At 42.2% G+C, this 14,008-nt stretch overlaps 1 protein-coding gene and 1 non-coding gene across 3 annotated transcripts in view; both read right to left on the minus strand.

The window, feature by feature from the left end:
• Positions 1-1,680: 1,680 nt before the first annotated feature.
• hth (homothorax) overlaps positions 1,681-14,008 on the minus strand; it is a 132,008-nt gene continuing 119,680 nt past the window's right edge. The window contains exons 12-14 of one of the 2 annotated variants that reach the window (NM_057228.5): positions 8,388-8,464; positions 5,879-5,937; positions 1,681-5,657 (exon numbers count right to left, since the gene is read on the minus strand). In NM_057228.5, the coding sequence (NP_476576.1) occupies positions 5,497-5,657; positions 5,879-5,937; positions 8,388-8,464 (297 nt within the window). In that variant the 3' untranslated portion in view covers positions 1,681-5,496. The remainder of the gene's footprint in view (positions 5,658-5,878; positions 5,938-8,387; positions 8,465-14,008) is intronic. The other variant, NM_057230.6, reaches the window with a different exon arrangement.
• Positions 7,125-7,253, minus strand: mir-4944 (mir-4944 stem loop). Its single transcript, NR_048368.1, has one exon. It is a non-coding gene; the product is annotated as a mir-4944 precursor RNA (primary transcript).

Here is a 14,008-nt window from a genome sequence, read left to right on the forward strand (position 1 = left end):
GATGGCAACAAAGTCGGGCGGGTGAAAGATACAAAAAAAAAAAAAAAGATTCGAAATTAAAATAGCAACCACTGGGGGAATGGGTCGACGATCTAAGGGCTGTGCGGTGGTGTAAGCGCAGTTTACAATGTTTCGCTCCCAAATCATATTCATATGCAAAGCGGGGCCAGCACAATGGCAGAAGTAATGATGCCAACACCGAGCGTGACATTATAACACTCGGTGGGAAAAAGGGGAGGAATCCGGGGAACCGGGCAACCGGGCAACAGGAGGCAACAATAACGAGGGAATTACGAGCATCAAAATGCGCAATGAAAATAAATTAAAGTTTCAAAAACAAGAGCCGCAGGGCGGGAATCCCGGGATGTCGTCCTCTGCAATTGTGCAGGCAATTTGAAGAACTTTCCGTGTAGGTGGACTGGACGGAAGTGAAACTTTTTACTTTCGGACGGAGAAATAAGAAATTTGCATAAATTGACAGCAGAAATTTTTATAAGCCACCACATAATGACCACTCGCAGCAGCTGTAAACAGCTCGTAAAAGTAATTACAGCCGCCGACGGACAATGCGGGGGGTGCCTCCTAGAAAAAGGGGGGGGGGGGCGTTCTGCCACCACTGCCCACTAATTATAGGCAACTTAAACGCAACTAATTTTCACACTTGGAAAATGATTAAAACTCCATTTATCTATGTGGCGTGCGAGTCCGTCCGGTTCTCGTTTGTGTTCGTTCGGTGCTCCGCTGTTTGGTGTTTTTGTGGCCGAAATAATGCGTGTGTGTTTTGGCCAAGGAGCAACAGCGTGAGATGCATGGATCCAGCGGGAGAGCCACCAGCTCGACACCTTGGCTAATTAATATTAATTGAATTTCTTTGGCCATTTCAGCCACTAGGGGCGAGTGCGTGGAAATCCACGCAGCTGTTGTCGGGTGCCACTCGATTGGCATTAGCAGTGCCTGCCAAAAAATAACAACCCAATGAAGTAGAGAATGCCATGGTATTTGGAGCAGCACTGTTAAAAACAAGGATTTTGTAATATTTAATTTATAAAAAATAGAGCTAATAAAATGGTGTAAAAGAAATGATTTTTTAAAGAACATAAAGCATGATCTAATGTGGCCGAATGTTATTCAAATGAACATTTTGGAACATTTTACTTACATGAGTTCGTTTTTCGCAGTGCACTGACCAGAAGAAGTGCATTCGGTTCACACCAACTCGGAACGCCGGCTAATGCCGGGTCTAAACGATCACGAAAGCCTGGGCGGATGTCGGAGCAGATGAAGCGTGCTCCGCACGAACATTTCGGGGCAATTATAGTTCAATTATATTGGTCGAGAAGCGCCGAAGAAATATGTATGTATGTAGCATATATAGTATATTGGCCAGAGCAAATTGAAGGGGCACGCAACGGTCAAGAGCGGGTCGAAAGCAGGGTCAGTTGGCGCTGGTCTAAGGGTTCCGCAGTGTGTTAAAGTTGGGCTTGAGTTCGAGGGCCAGCCAACTGACAGCTGGCAAATTGCGAACGGACCCACGTCAGTTGTCAGGACGCAGGACGGCCAGGATTTCCCATTCCCAGGCTGGTCAGAGGTCAAGCCGTGAACCCGTTTACTGGCACACACACACACACACACACACACACACGAACACATGCAAGACAATTCAAAAAGACTTTCACGATTGGTTTTCATAATCTTTTATTTCATAATTTATTACAGTTGAAAATTATGTTCAATATTTCCCCATATTCTGTTTCGGCCTTGTTGTTCCTACGCCATTTACCTGGCGATTTGTGGCGCCAACAGGTTCAGGAATTCGTTAATTGGTTTTTAGTTCTTTACATAGAAGCTTCAATTAGTTAATTAATTTAATGATACTGTTTCCTTTCAATATATTTATATTTAATTCATTCTGGCTTTTAAGTCTAGCAATTTAGTTAAAGTTAATTTTTACACGCACAAACATTTATTTAATTCAATTCTCCATATAAATATATTTATAGTTTTTACTTCTTAGAGTTTTCTTTTGTTTTATTGATTTAATTTCTGGATTTCGCACTACTAAGTTAGCTCTCCCTTTCTAACTCTAGTGCTCTGTGTCGCTCGCTCGCTCGCTCGCCAACTCTCTCTTTCTCGCAAGTGTGTTGATTTTATCTATTTCTAGCTCTTTCATTCTTTTGGATTTACGTGATGTTGTCGCGTGGGTAAGTTGTATAAATTGTTCTTCCATTTTAACAAGTCCTTTGTTAATTTTTTTCTGGTGCATTTTAGTCTATGCTCAGGGTTGCATTTCTGCTCCCTATCCGTCTCTTACCATTTATCGCTAGGATCTAGCTTTAGATTAGATTTAAACTTAACTCTACAATTAGTGTAATGTACTTAAGTGTGGGTGATGTATGCAAATGTTGCGATATATTTACAGTGTAGTCTACGGGGAAGTTATCAAAAATGTACAATATTTATTACATACATTACACTTGAATATGTAAATTTATAATCGATTTATCAATCGTAATAATCATAATGGTAATAATAATGTTGCTGCAGCACTTTATAATCATATTCATAATATTTACGGCGTATACATTAAAGTTTCGAGAAAAATCACATTTTAATTTAAATTCTGACACGAAAATGATTTCAAACAAAAAAGCCTTCGAGTTCGTCTTTTCCATATACAATGCGTATTATTTATCGTATAGCTCATTATCTGGATTATTGTGGGTGCTTATCCACATCGATCCGATACGCACAAATATTGCCATATACCCTCATAATCAATCGCACTGATTTAATTTACAAGCTTTTGTCGGTTCGGCGCAGCGAGCATATCCCCCAGATACAATAGTCTGGATCAGATACTGAACATCCCCACGATCGAAAGTTGAGGGGGCATATAAAAGAAGCTCATACAAAATACTAAGAAACTCTCGGGAATTCTCGGATCCAACAAATGTGGGATATCACTCACTGCCTTCCGACTCGACTGCATTTGGTTCCCGTTTCTTAAGCCATAAGTTGTGTATGATATATAGTAATATATATACTATTCGAGATTCATTAAAATTTAGTTAGGTATAACTAGGTATAGTTTATGTTCTGTATATAGACTCGTATACATCATTCATTCATTCAATGCTTCCACTTTGGTTTCTCATTTAAGGCGTTCTGTACAATTTGCGTTTAAACGTTTCTCAAGTCAATTGTTGGGTCGATTATTTAACTACTTTATATATATATAGTCTAATAAATTACTAGCGATGCGTACTCGTACTCGTATATCGTATAGATTTGATGTATAATTGTGAAAATGTTCGATTTACCTTCAATTCAATTACAATTTCTATTCGCAAATACAGCATTTGCAATTAGGCAAAATTTTGTAAATAAATTTATCGCTTCGCTTGTTAGGTGCAAAAAATTCGCATAAGGTTTTCATCCTTGGGGATTCTTAGAGAAGTTCGTATACATTTGAGTGATTGTTTCGAGTGTAGTCGGTAAGAAGTAAGATGAGTTTGCCTAAGTGTGTCTGCCAATATAATGTTGGGTTCCCATGCAAAAGAAGCTCAAGTTTCAAGTTTCAAAGAGCAGGCTAAGTAATCCATCTTATTTCGCGTTTGTATTTTCAAAATAGGTACTCGCTTTCCACACCTTCAATCTATTCATAGTTAATAAGTTTCAAACTAAATACTTAAATTTCGATTTCCTGCCCTCTGCATTTACGTATATCGTTTCCATTTAAGATTAATCAGATTCACAAGCAATGTAAATTCAATTCAGTTCCTTAGCATGTGACGTGTCTGCCAAAAGATCCAACACGAATTAAAATAAAGATATCCTGGGTGGAGAGGATATAAGGCTCTTGGAGTCTATATCCCCCAAAAATAATAGGGTTTGCCCGCGCTGAAAAGAAATCATAACCAATCAGAACCAAAATTGAAATAAAAACACTAAGAAAGATTATTTTTTCAAATATTTTCTCATATATGCATTTTGTTTTCATCAATAAATCATCTCTCGTACAATTCTATCCTCTTGAATTAGTTAAATTTAAATCATTAATTAAGTAAATGTAATAATAATAATAATAGTTAACTAAGGATTAACGCATACAAATTAGAATACATAAATAAAAGTACAGTTTAAACGTAAGCATAATTTATTATTAATATTACGTATACATATTCAGAGTTATGTATATGCCTATGCCATTATTTGTATCGTATTGTTTGTATCTCGCATAAAATCCATACATATACATATTAATATATATATTCAATCGGTCCATGTGCTTCAGTTGGAAAATAATACTACAAGATCCGCACACAATGAAAACTCTAAAACAAATTCAAATCATATGATGTTCCTCCTCTAGTTATCATCTTTCCCTTTTGTAAAAATTAAATTCCATTTCGTTTTTACTTAAGTGTTGCAAGGCATAAAATTAGAAAACAATTCAATTTATTTAAATTAATCGTCTAAACGTAGGATATAGTAGGGTGCTATCGCCTAAGCATAGATGTACGTATGTATCTATAGTTTGTTACCGATTTGTTTTGTATGTACATATACATATGCGTAAAGGTAAAGAAAACAAAGCGTTACTACAACTGACTTGTTACATAACTAAAATGAAACTAAGAACTAGCAAAGAATTCTCCTCTCGTCCTTCCATTGCGCAAATTATATTCAAACTTGATCGAATTTCGCTGCTGCTATTGGTTTGGTTTTCCCTTGATTTTCTGGTGGGGCGGGGCATTTCCTAAATTCAAACTAAAATCTATAACAAATCCGAACGAAATGTCGCTTAAATTTTGTATATCCTTTTCAATTTTGTATCCTTTCTGGACTACGCCTAAATTCATGCTTTAAAATGTTGTGTTTTGCACTCTGCAGCTTTGAACATAAAAATTTGCATTTCAAATTGTTGTGTTGCGTCTCGGTGTGTCTGTGTGTGTGTGAGTTCTGGTTTTGTTTTGTTTATTTAACTTATAGCTAAGCGTTTCATTTTTGTTTATGCATAAATATTTCTTTTTTCTTGCTTTTATTTTCCCTTTTTTTTCTGCTTTTGTTATTTACGTTTAGGGTATACACAAATAGTTTCTTTTAAAATTTCTGGGTTTCTTTTTGATGTGGTTTGTTGTTGCTGGTGCTTTTTGTTGTTCTGGATTCTGCTGTTTCTTTTGTTGTTATTGTTGTTTTTGTCGCTGTTGCTTAGCTAATATCATTTTGTATAGATTTTACTACGATTGTTGTTCTTTGCTTGTTGTTTTTTGTTTGCTATTACTTGACTGATATTGCCACGCGGTATGCTTTAGTTTTGGGATCGGATCCATGTGTATTCAGCTCCTTCGTACTTCTTCCTTCGTCGTTCGTCTCCAGTGTTGGGTGGTGGTAAAATTTAAGCTATGATTTTGGCTTGATCGCTTCCGGCGGAGAGCTCTCTGGTTCCAGTTCCAGTTTCATTTCCGGTTCCGGGTCGGGGCCGGATTACGAGGATTACAAGTGCTGGCCGTAGTACTCGGCGGGCGGGTAATGCGGATAGCCCTGGTGGAAGCCCGGATCTCCGGGCGGACGGTGCATCATATGCGCCTGGCTGTCCATCATGTAGCCCATGGCGTCGTGGCCATATCCGGAGGGACCTGGATGCGGTGTATAGACTGTTGGTGAGTCGCCAAGTGGAAAAAGGCGGATTCCGCGGATGAACGGAAAAAGAGAAAAAATGCACATAATTAGAAATTGCGTTCGAATGGATGGCAAAATTAAGGGAGGCGATCCTTACGGCTCACCGCACTTAGTTCTTAACTAGATAAGCGCTATTTCATAGTTATGGAGATTTTTTTTTTTTTTTGATTTAATTTTGAATAAGAGCGATAGTTACCTGCACGATTCGATTGATCGATCATTGGCTGGACAATTCTCCGCCGCGCATTGATGAACCTGTAAGCAGACAGAAGATATCGTTTTAGTGGCATTCCCTAATTAAACACACCGAACCGAACCGAAAAGGAACGATGAATTATGCATGAATTGGCCCGGATTTGCCGGGACCTCGGTGCTTTATGTGCCCAACTTAGCCATAAACCAAACCAAATCTCCGCCAGAGTCACACTTTTTGCTGCCCTGCCACGGCCAGATCAATGGGCCTCGCCGACTTTGGTTATGATTGTCGTTTAATAAATGCAATAAGAAATAATAAGCAGTTGCCCGTTGATCCGCAGGATCAGTGGCGACACAAAAAGCGCAAAAAGAGCGAAATGATTAAAGCAGAAAGCCGCCGGCGGGCCGAGTGACAGTCACTTGGCCAAGACGATGTTACCCGCAAGCTTTGACACGGCCTCAAAAAAAAAAAAATAAATAAATAAATAAACACAAAAAACCTATATATAATGCCAAACAACGAAACCACACAGCAAAAAGCCCAAATGGGGAAAAGGAAAAACATCAGAAGCATCAGTTACAGTTGCACCGGGAAAAACTAATGCCCCAAGTGGGAACGATGTCCCTAAAATATTGGTGAATATGAATGACAATCTACATTTGGATTTATATATATTTCGATTTTAGAATTGATTTAGCGAAAACATGATAATTTCGGCTCGGAGCAATACTTAAAGAAGTAAAAAGGCAAATTTCTTGCAGTGTATAGCTACAGCTACAAGGACGGCAATGGATACAGCTACTCGCATTAGCCAAAAACCAAGTTAGCCGAGGTTAATGCACTTGCCAACTGGGAACTCCTCCTTCAAACGGATTGAAAAAGGGAACATTTCACCGCTCGCCCCTTTGACTTTTCAATTTGCAGTTCAGTTCGTTTGCGATCTGCCCCTGATTTTTGCTCATTTTGGGGCGGAAATTGTTGCAACGCCCTGAAATCGTTTATCAAAACGACAAAATGGAATTGAGTTCCGTTCTGCCATATAGATATTCGCTGCCTCGCTTTTCTCGCATTTCAAGATGCAGCAAATGATTCGAGGCTTGTAAGCTGCAAATCGATTTGCCCGCTGGCCTCGCACTTGATTGGAATGATTGCAGAATGGTAGAGGAATACATATTTATGCGCATATTCTTATATAGGTCCAGATAAGTACAATAACTCAGAGCAGTAAGCAAACACTTGCCAAGATATTTATGTACGTAGTCCATAATTATAACTTTTCTTCCTGCAGCTGTAACTAAGCGGTAATATTTAAAACTTGCTCAGCGGCAGAAGCAGAAAAAAAAGCGAAACTTTTTCGATTACGAAAGTTACTTTTGCTGTCTGGGCATCTTATTGGGTGTTAATGGACTTCTCCAGAATCTCCTGGTCATTTGAATGGCTTCTTATGCTCAGTTCCTGCCGGCTCAAATTGCGCAAAATAAATACACATTTAGAGAGCTATAGTCCTGGGGGCGATGCGATATTCCCCCAGGATTAGTGTCCTGCTCGCTCGGACCGACTTGCTCGGCAAAAGGTGTCCTGCCCGCCTGCCCATAAATAACCAAAAGTGTCAACATTTTATTTTGCTATTTTCTGCCAAGGTTCCCCCGTCCATTCCATTCCCATCCACTCCACTCCTCCCCAGTTCGGCTTTCCTTTTTCCGCAGGACCTTTCTACGCAGTGTTGCGTGCCTAAGCGAATCGGATGGGCAGGGTCCTTCGGATACCATAGTATTTGTTAATTTGGAGTGTGCTTCGGTGAGCGCGAAATTCAATTTAATTGAGCTGAGTGCCTGCCAGGCGGCACAGCTCTCACACATTTCTCGCCGGATTTTATTGTGGCCTGTCTTAGCTTAAAAGCATTCCACGCCAAGCCAACCCAAGTGAACCCAGGCCACGTCGGAGCAAACTGCATAAAAGATTCAGCAGCGCTTTTAACTTGCTTGAAAAGCTTTTCCATCTCCATTCCTATTTGCGCATCTTGTAGTTTGGCTGCATTTTGCAGTTTTCAGCTTGCCGAGTGTCAAGTTCTGCCTGCTGTCGCATAATGTGCAAAATTTGATGAAGTTACAGTCTCCAGGAGACGTTTCTTTGCCACGTATCCCAAGCTTAATGCACTCCGGGATCTCTAGGATTTCCAGTTTTCAGTTTCCCCCACCTTATGAGCAGGGCCCATAATTTTGTTTGCCACATTCTTTTCACCTTTTTTGCCTGTCGACCTGTGGCAGGTTCTATTTCCTTGGCGTGGGCTGGCTTATAAATTTGTTTTCGGCCAGATAGTATTATTTTCTCATACGGTGTGCTTGGTGTGTGTGCTCTGGTTTTGGTTGCGAGTGGAATCTTACGGTCAAGTCAGGGAATAAAGCGTGTGAGTAATGGACAGCCCAGGGCGTCGTTTACCACATTATGATGTTGTGTGTTTGAAAGGATATCTGATCCGATACGATCGGATCTCTGACGGCATACTCACCAATTATTCACTTGCAGTATCGTTAGGCCGGTGTCCTGGGCCAATTGTTTCTTCTGGTCCTCGGATGGGTAGGGATGCTGAAAGGAAATGTCAAAATGATATGATTACAATATTATATTTGCGTGTTTGAAGTTTTCTCTTTAGTACTGTACATATATTAAATGGAAGTTGTTTACATGGAATAAATATGGAAAACCCTGTCCTGACAAATTTCGGAGCTGGGCAAACTGTTGCAGTGCCCAATTTATTTACAATCTATCTAGCCAACCGGCCAAACAATCGATCAATCATGGCCGCAATAAAACCGAATGGGAACCTGTCAGCCCGCGTGGATGGCTGCACTTGAAACGCAGCATTTTCGGGTGTTTTTGGTGTTATCAGGGGACCGGTTGCAGTGCGTCCTCCTTATCAGCAGTGCCACTCAAAGTGTCCTCAATTGCCGCTACCTTAGGGGGTTAAGCACGGGGAATCGGACCGCATGGTGTGGGTTAAGGGAGGTGGGGCGGTGCAATTGGAGCGCGTGTCTAGCGCCAAATGGGCAAACAAATGCCAACGAGTAGTCCACTTCCCATAAATCTTGCAGTCGAACCGCCGACACAGTGGCGTCAGTGGGTAAATAGTTTGGCTAAAGTGAAAGTGCCACTCCCCCTGGACAGGCGACCCGCCCCCTTAACCCCTATGGCTGCCCAGCAGCTAATCTAATCGGCTGGCTGCCCTGGCGCTTATTACAATTTCTTTTATTTGCCTAGTTGTTGTGCACTTATTGTTGATTCAATGATTCCGATCGCAGCACAATTTCACTCCATTAATGCTGCTTCGACTGTTACAGGGGAAAGAAAATATCCGAACATTTTTGAATGGCTCAAGAAGTTAATTTTGTGTATACGTCTACTCATAGAGCAGCTTTTTAGCATACTTCAATTTTTTCAGTGCATTAAAGGCAAGGGTTTAACCAGTCACCTGGCGGCTGTCAAAAAATTATTTCTAAGGATCTCCGCTCAGCGGAAGTTGCCGTCAAATGATTTTGGCTTTGTTTCGCCCTCGAAAAATCGGGATATGCTTGTGCGCGTGCTCGAAGGACGAAGGAGCCTTTGTGTTTTAACCCTCGACTGGCCGCAATCGTTTCCGGCAGCTGTGGGCGGTTCCTGCAGCTTTTGGGCCACTCGTCACCAGTCGATAATTGTGATTCAAGGGGATCCCATTCCGCAGTCTGCAAATGCAATTTTGTCGTTGCACTGGTCTAAGAAAATGTCTGGCAATTTACGGTCGGCCCCGAAAAATGTATGAACTGTCACCCATACACAGACACAGAGAGGTTATACATATAAGGCGGGGCCATTCCAATCGAAATGTGCAACGCTGCACATCCTTGTCTTCGTCTGTGTCCTTGTATTTGTGTGTCTATCTGTGTGCTGGCATGTCCTGGCCGGCTGTAATGCAATTTAGTTGCCGCTGTTGCTGCTGTTGTCCTGCAGCAGCGAGGGCTTGGCCTGTGTAGCTGTGTAGCTGTGGGCTCCTTAAATGCATTTGCCTTATTGTTTGTGTTTAATAAATTTTACGTGTTGTCTTGCTGCTGTCCAAAGTCCAAGTTGTAGTCCTGCCCGGCGGCAATAGTTGTTTGCTGTCCTGTCGAGGCCAGGACTTTCAGCCTGACACGCCCGCACTTTCGGCCAGCAACAACAAAACTGCCAGATACGAAATACTATATGAAATTTGCGTATTGACAAATAAACGTAGGAGCCATGTAAATACAATGGACATGCCATTGGCAATGTTGCCTCATTCCATCGCAACTGCTGCTGCACCTCGTTTTCTCATCCATATAAAATGTTCAAGAAGTCAGAAGGCATAAATTACATGCAGGTAAATTAAAATGGAATTTATAGCATACTTTGTGGCGCACATCTATTTGCAGAGATGGCTTTCTCACAAGAAAAGCAGGCAGTGGGTGGGTGGCTTTGGCTTTGGCTGATTCTAGATGCAGGTGGAGCCTGGTTATTGATTTGATGTTGTGGCCAACACGAGCCGAGACATCTGGCAGTAGCAGGAACAACTTTGTGGTTGTCAATGGGGAAAAGGAATGGTCTACGAACTCCGAATAATTGAGAGTCCAACTTCGGGAATAACATATATTTTGAAATTTAATGCCTGCAGAGGGAAGGTTATATAAGCCAAAATATAAATCAGCCGTATACGGCAACCTTACAAATAGTATTCTAATATCAAATAAATATTTTATTTCCAAAGCCCAAAAGTTTTCGTTTTCATTAATCACCAGTGCCAAGAATAAGATCATAACTAAATCCATTACCTTTGTTACCCAGAACATCACAGCACAAGACATAGATTTCTTTAGCAACTATAAATACGACAGACTTGTCCCAACTGAGTATAATCCTTTATACATATATCTGGCAGGTCAAGTTCGTTGACTTGCCCGACTCTTGGGGATCACAAGTGCATATATATCATTTGCAAAAGCTTTTCTTTCAACGCCTACTCTCCGTCATGAGTGTACTCCCAAGAGCTTAGCAGCCCGTCTCCCTCTGCCCCGGACGTGCTGTCTCTGTCTGCTTAAGCGTTTTTCTTTCAACTGCACTTTGTTGCACCAATTAGACTAATGAAAGCAATTATGCATTTCGCACTCACACACATGTGGGTAAATGCATGCATGTGGATATGCAGAGAGTGCATAACATGTCAAGTAGAAACAAAGTCCATTTGGTTTATTAATTTACCATACGACAAAATAATTAATTACTGTCACGCCTTTAAGTTGTCGCCCCATCCCCGGCCCCTAGTCACTCGCTCCGTCTCTTTCTATCGCTGGGCTGGCCGTCTCTTTCTTTTTTGTGATTCCTGCCTTCTGTCTGCTGTCTTCCGTCCCTGTGGCAACTTGACTCGCTCCACTTTTTTGCCAGCATATTTTCACTTTGTTGTGTGTTTATTTAAACTTGGCAAATGAATTTAAAACAATCATCGCACACTGATGTGTGTGGAGTGTGTTGGGCGGGGGGCTTGGGGTTTACTTACTCCTTTTCTCCCCCTGCTGACAAGTGGAAGGCCCACGGGCCCGGGCCCCAAAGAGAGAGGGAGAGAGAGAGAGAGACCCCCATTTAATTGGACCTGGGCCCAATGATGTCAACATGACTGCAACGCCGTGACACATGGCACAACAAGCCCAAGAAGTCAGGTCCCGCTTTGCACTCACCGTCTCTGTACCCCACATTCAACATACACATGAGGCACCAACAACGGGCAACCAAGCGATGCCAGCGATGCCGACGCCATTAACAACGCCAAATGCGACGCCATTTGTGAAACAAGCCAACGGCAACAGCAACAACAGCAACATCGCCAACTGCAGCAACACCAACTACACTTGCAACAGCGACGGCAGCAACAACAACCACGTTGGCAGCAAATTGCAGCGGTGAAAATTGCATTGCCACAGCGAAGAAAAGGCGACTGCTGGCCATTATACAGATTTTTTCCAGTCTAAGCAAAGCCAAATGAGTGTTTCTCCGTCTCTACCCTCTCTTGACAGCCCACACTGATAAGGTGAGCTAGAAGGCCCAGCAATAATCGCAATGCTGCCCCATCCGCCAAGTGTTGTGGCGGAAAATCATAATAATATGCAGCGTGGCCGGAAAGAAGATGCCCTACGTTTTAGTGGGACGGTAAATAAGTAGCACAAGATATTTAAGTCTTTTCAAAATACCTTGTTCAAAGATATAAATATTTTTAAAAATAGTTATCTAACGAGTACCACATGTACTGAGTGCATTCTTTAATCTGAATGCTTAAATCGTTGTGCAGCGCATTGCAGATTCGTCTTGAGCCGGCACCTTGAACCATGCCACACACTAAGCGCCGTTGCAACATGACTCGCTGACAACAATGCAACTCTTTCATCGCGACTGCACCTAATGCCCCTGCCCCACCCTTCCCGCCAGTCTTCTTCGACCGCCCTCTATGGCTTCCTTTTGGCCATTTTGCCACGGCTTAACATTTCGCGCTCTCCGCACTTTTTTTCGGGGGTTGCAAGTTGCCCGTTGCAACGGCAACGCCAAAATGTAGGCCCAAAAGCAGAACAGTACAGAACGGCAATAGCAGACAGCCGGAAGAAAATTGCTGGTGAGGGAGGGTTTTTCGCTGGTCAGAAGAGGGGGGGGGGGCAGCTTTAAATGGAGAATGGAAGCGGACCTGGGGCATATGGGCAAACTGAGAACAGCAAACTGCACACACATGTGGCTAACAGCTCGAGTAGGCGGAGCACGCGAAATGAGGCCTTTTTTCTTGTTTTTTTTTGTGTTTTTGCTGGTGTTGGTGTTGCTGCCGTTGCCTTGGCTGCTGTTGTTGCTGCCTGTCTGCAGTGCGCGCCAAATGTAAACAAAATATTCGCGCGCCCGCCATAATTATGGCAACCAGCAACAACAACATGCATTTCTGCAGCAACGGCAATCAGCCCCGAAAGCAACAACAAGCCAGCCATGCAATGCCCTCAATGTACGCTGTTGCCGTTGTTGTTGCAGCCGACGTCTGCGTCTGCCTTTTGTTTTTTGGTTGGCCAGTCAGTTAACCCGGCCCCAAGCACCCCGCCCCCTTTTTTTTCCAGAATGCACTTCATTAGCACCATCATTGCGGTCTTATTTGGGGCCTGTCTTACGAGTATTCGATGGTTATTATGCGACATCTCTGTTACTGATTTTATTTGGTTTTATGTATATTTTCGTATTATGATTGTTAACTTATTTCGGTCTTGAATTGCAGCTGGCTATGTCAAAGTGTATTTGATTGATCTACCGGAAAGGGTAGGGCTGCATTTTACATGTTAATCACTCGAAGCGTTGCATTTCGATTATTCAATTCGCTCTATTTTCCATTCGATACTTTCCGAATATAATCACTCATAGGTTCGCTGGTCCTTAAGTTAATTATTTGGCAGGCCTATAAATCAAATTGGCAATCATTGTATTATGCGAAAATCGAAGGGCTTTTGAATACGAAATTAAAGTTTCAAACGCATTTCGGCGTGGAAGAAAAACAATTTCCCTAATGCGCTGAAAAACTGTTAATGGCATTAAGCCGGGGCGACGGAGTCAGTCAAGGATGTGGATGTGGATGTCGATGTGAATGTGGATGAAGATCTGCGTGTTGAGGATGTGCAGGCTGTGAAAGTCGAGACGCTGCCGCTGGGCAAACATGAGTGATGCGCTGATTTAAACGGCAATTCATCAATGTCACCGAGGGTTTGGGGGAAATGGGGGTGGTTGGGCTAATGCTTCTTCCGTTTACTTTACTTTTCGACCAAGGGGGTGGTTGGGGTGGTATTTTAAAACGTTTGGATGTTTTTTTTCTTTTTTTTTTTTTTTTTTGGGCCAGAAACGCAGCCTCAACTTTAATTTCCGATTCGCTGGCTTATCGCACTGGTCAGCTTTTGGTCGTTAGCTTTGGTCGCACACACTCGCTTACCAAAATTCCATTAAGATTTCTATCATTTTACATACGCAGTTACGACGCCAGCAGACTCACAAAAAATCCCCAAAACTAATGGCCAAAAAACGTAGTTGGAACTTCCTTGACCCGTCCAGCATAAAATCTTATAGTTTTGTTTGCCG

Source organism: Drosophila melanogaster, chromosome 3R (genome assembly GCF_000001215.4).
Source record: "Drosophila melanogaster chromosome 3R".
NCBI classification, from domain to species: Eukaryota; Metazoa; Arthropoda; class Insecta; order Diptera; family Drosophilidae; genus Drosophila; species Drosophila melanogaster.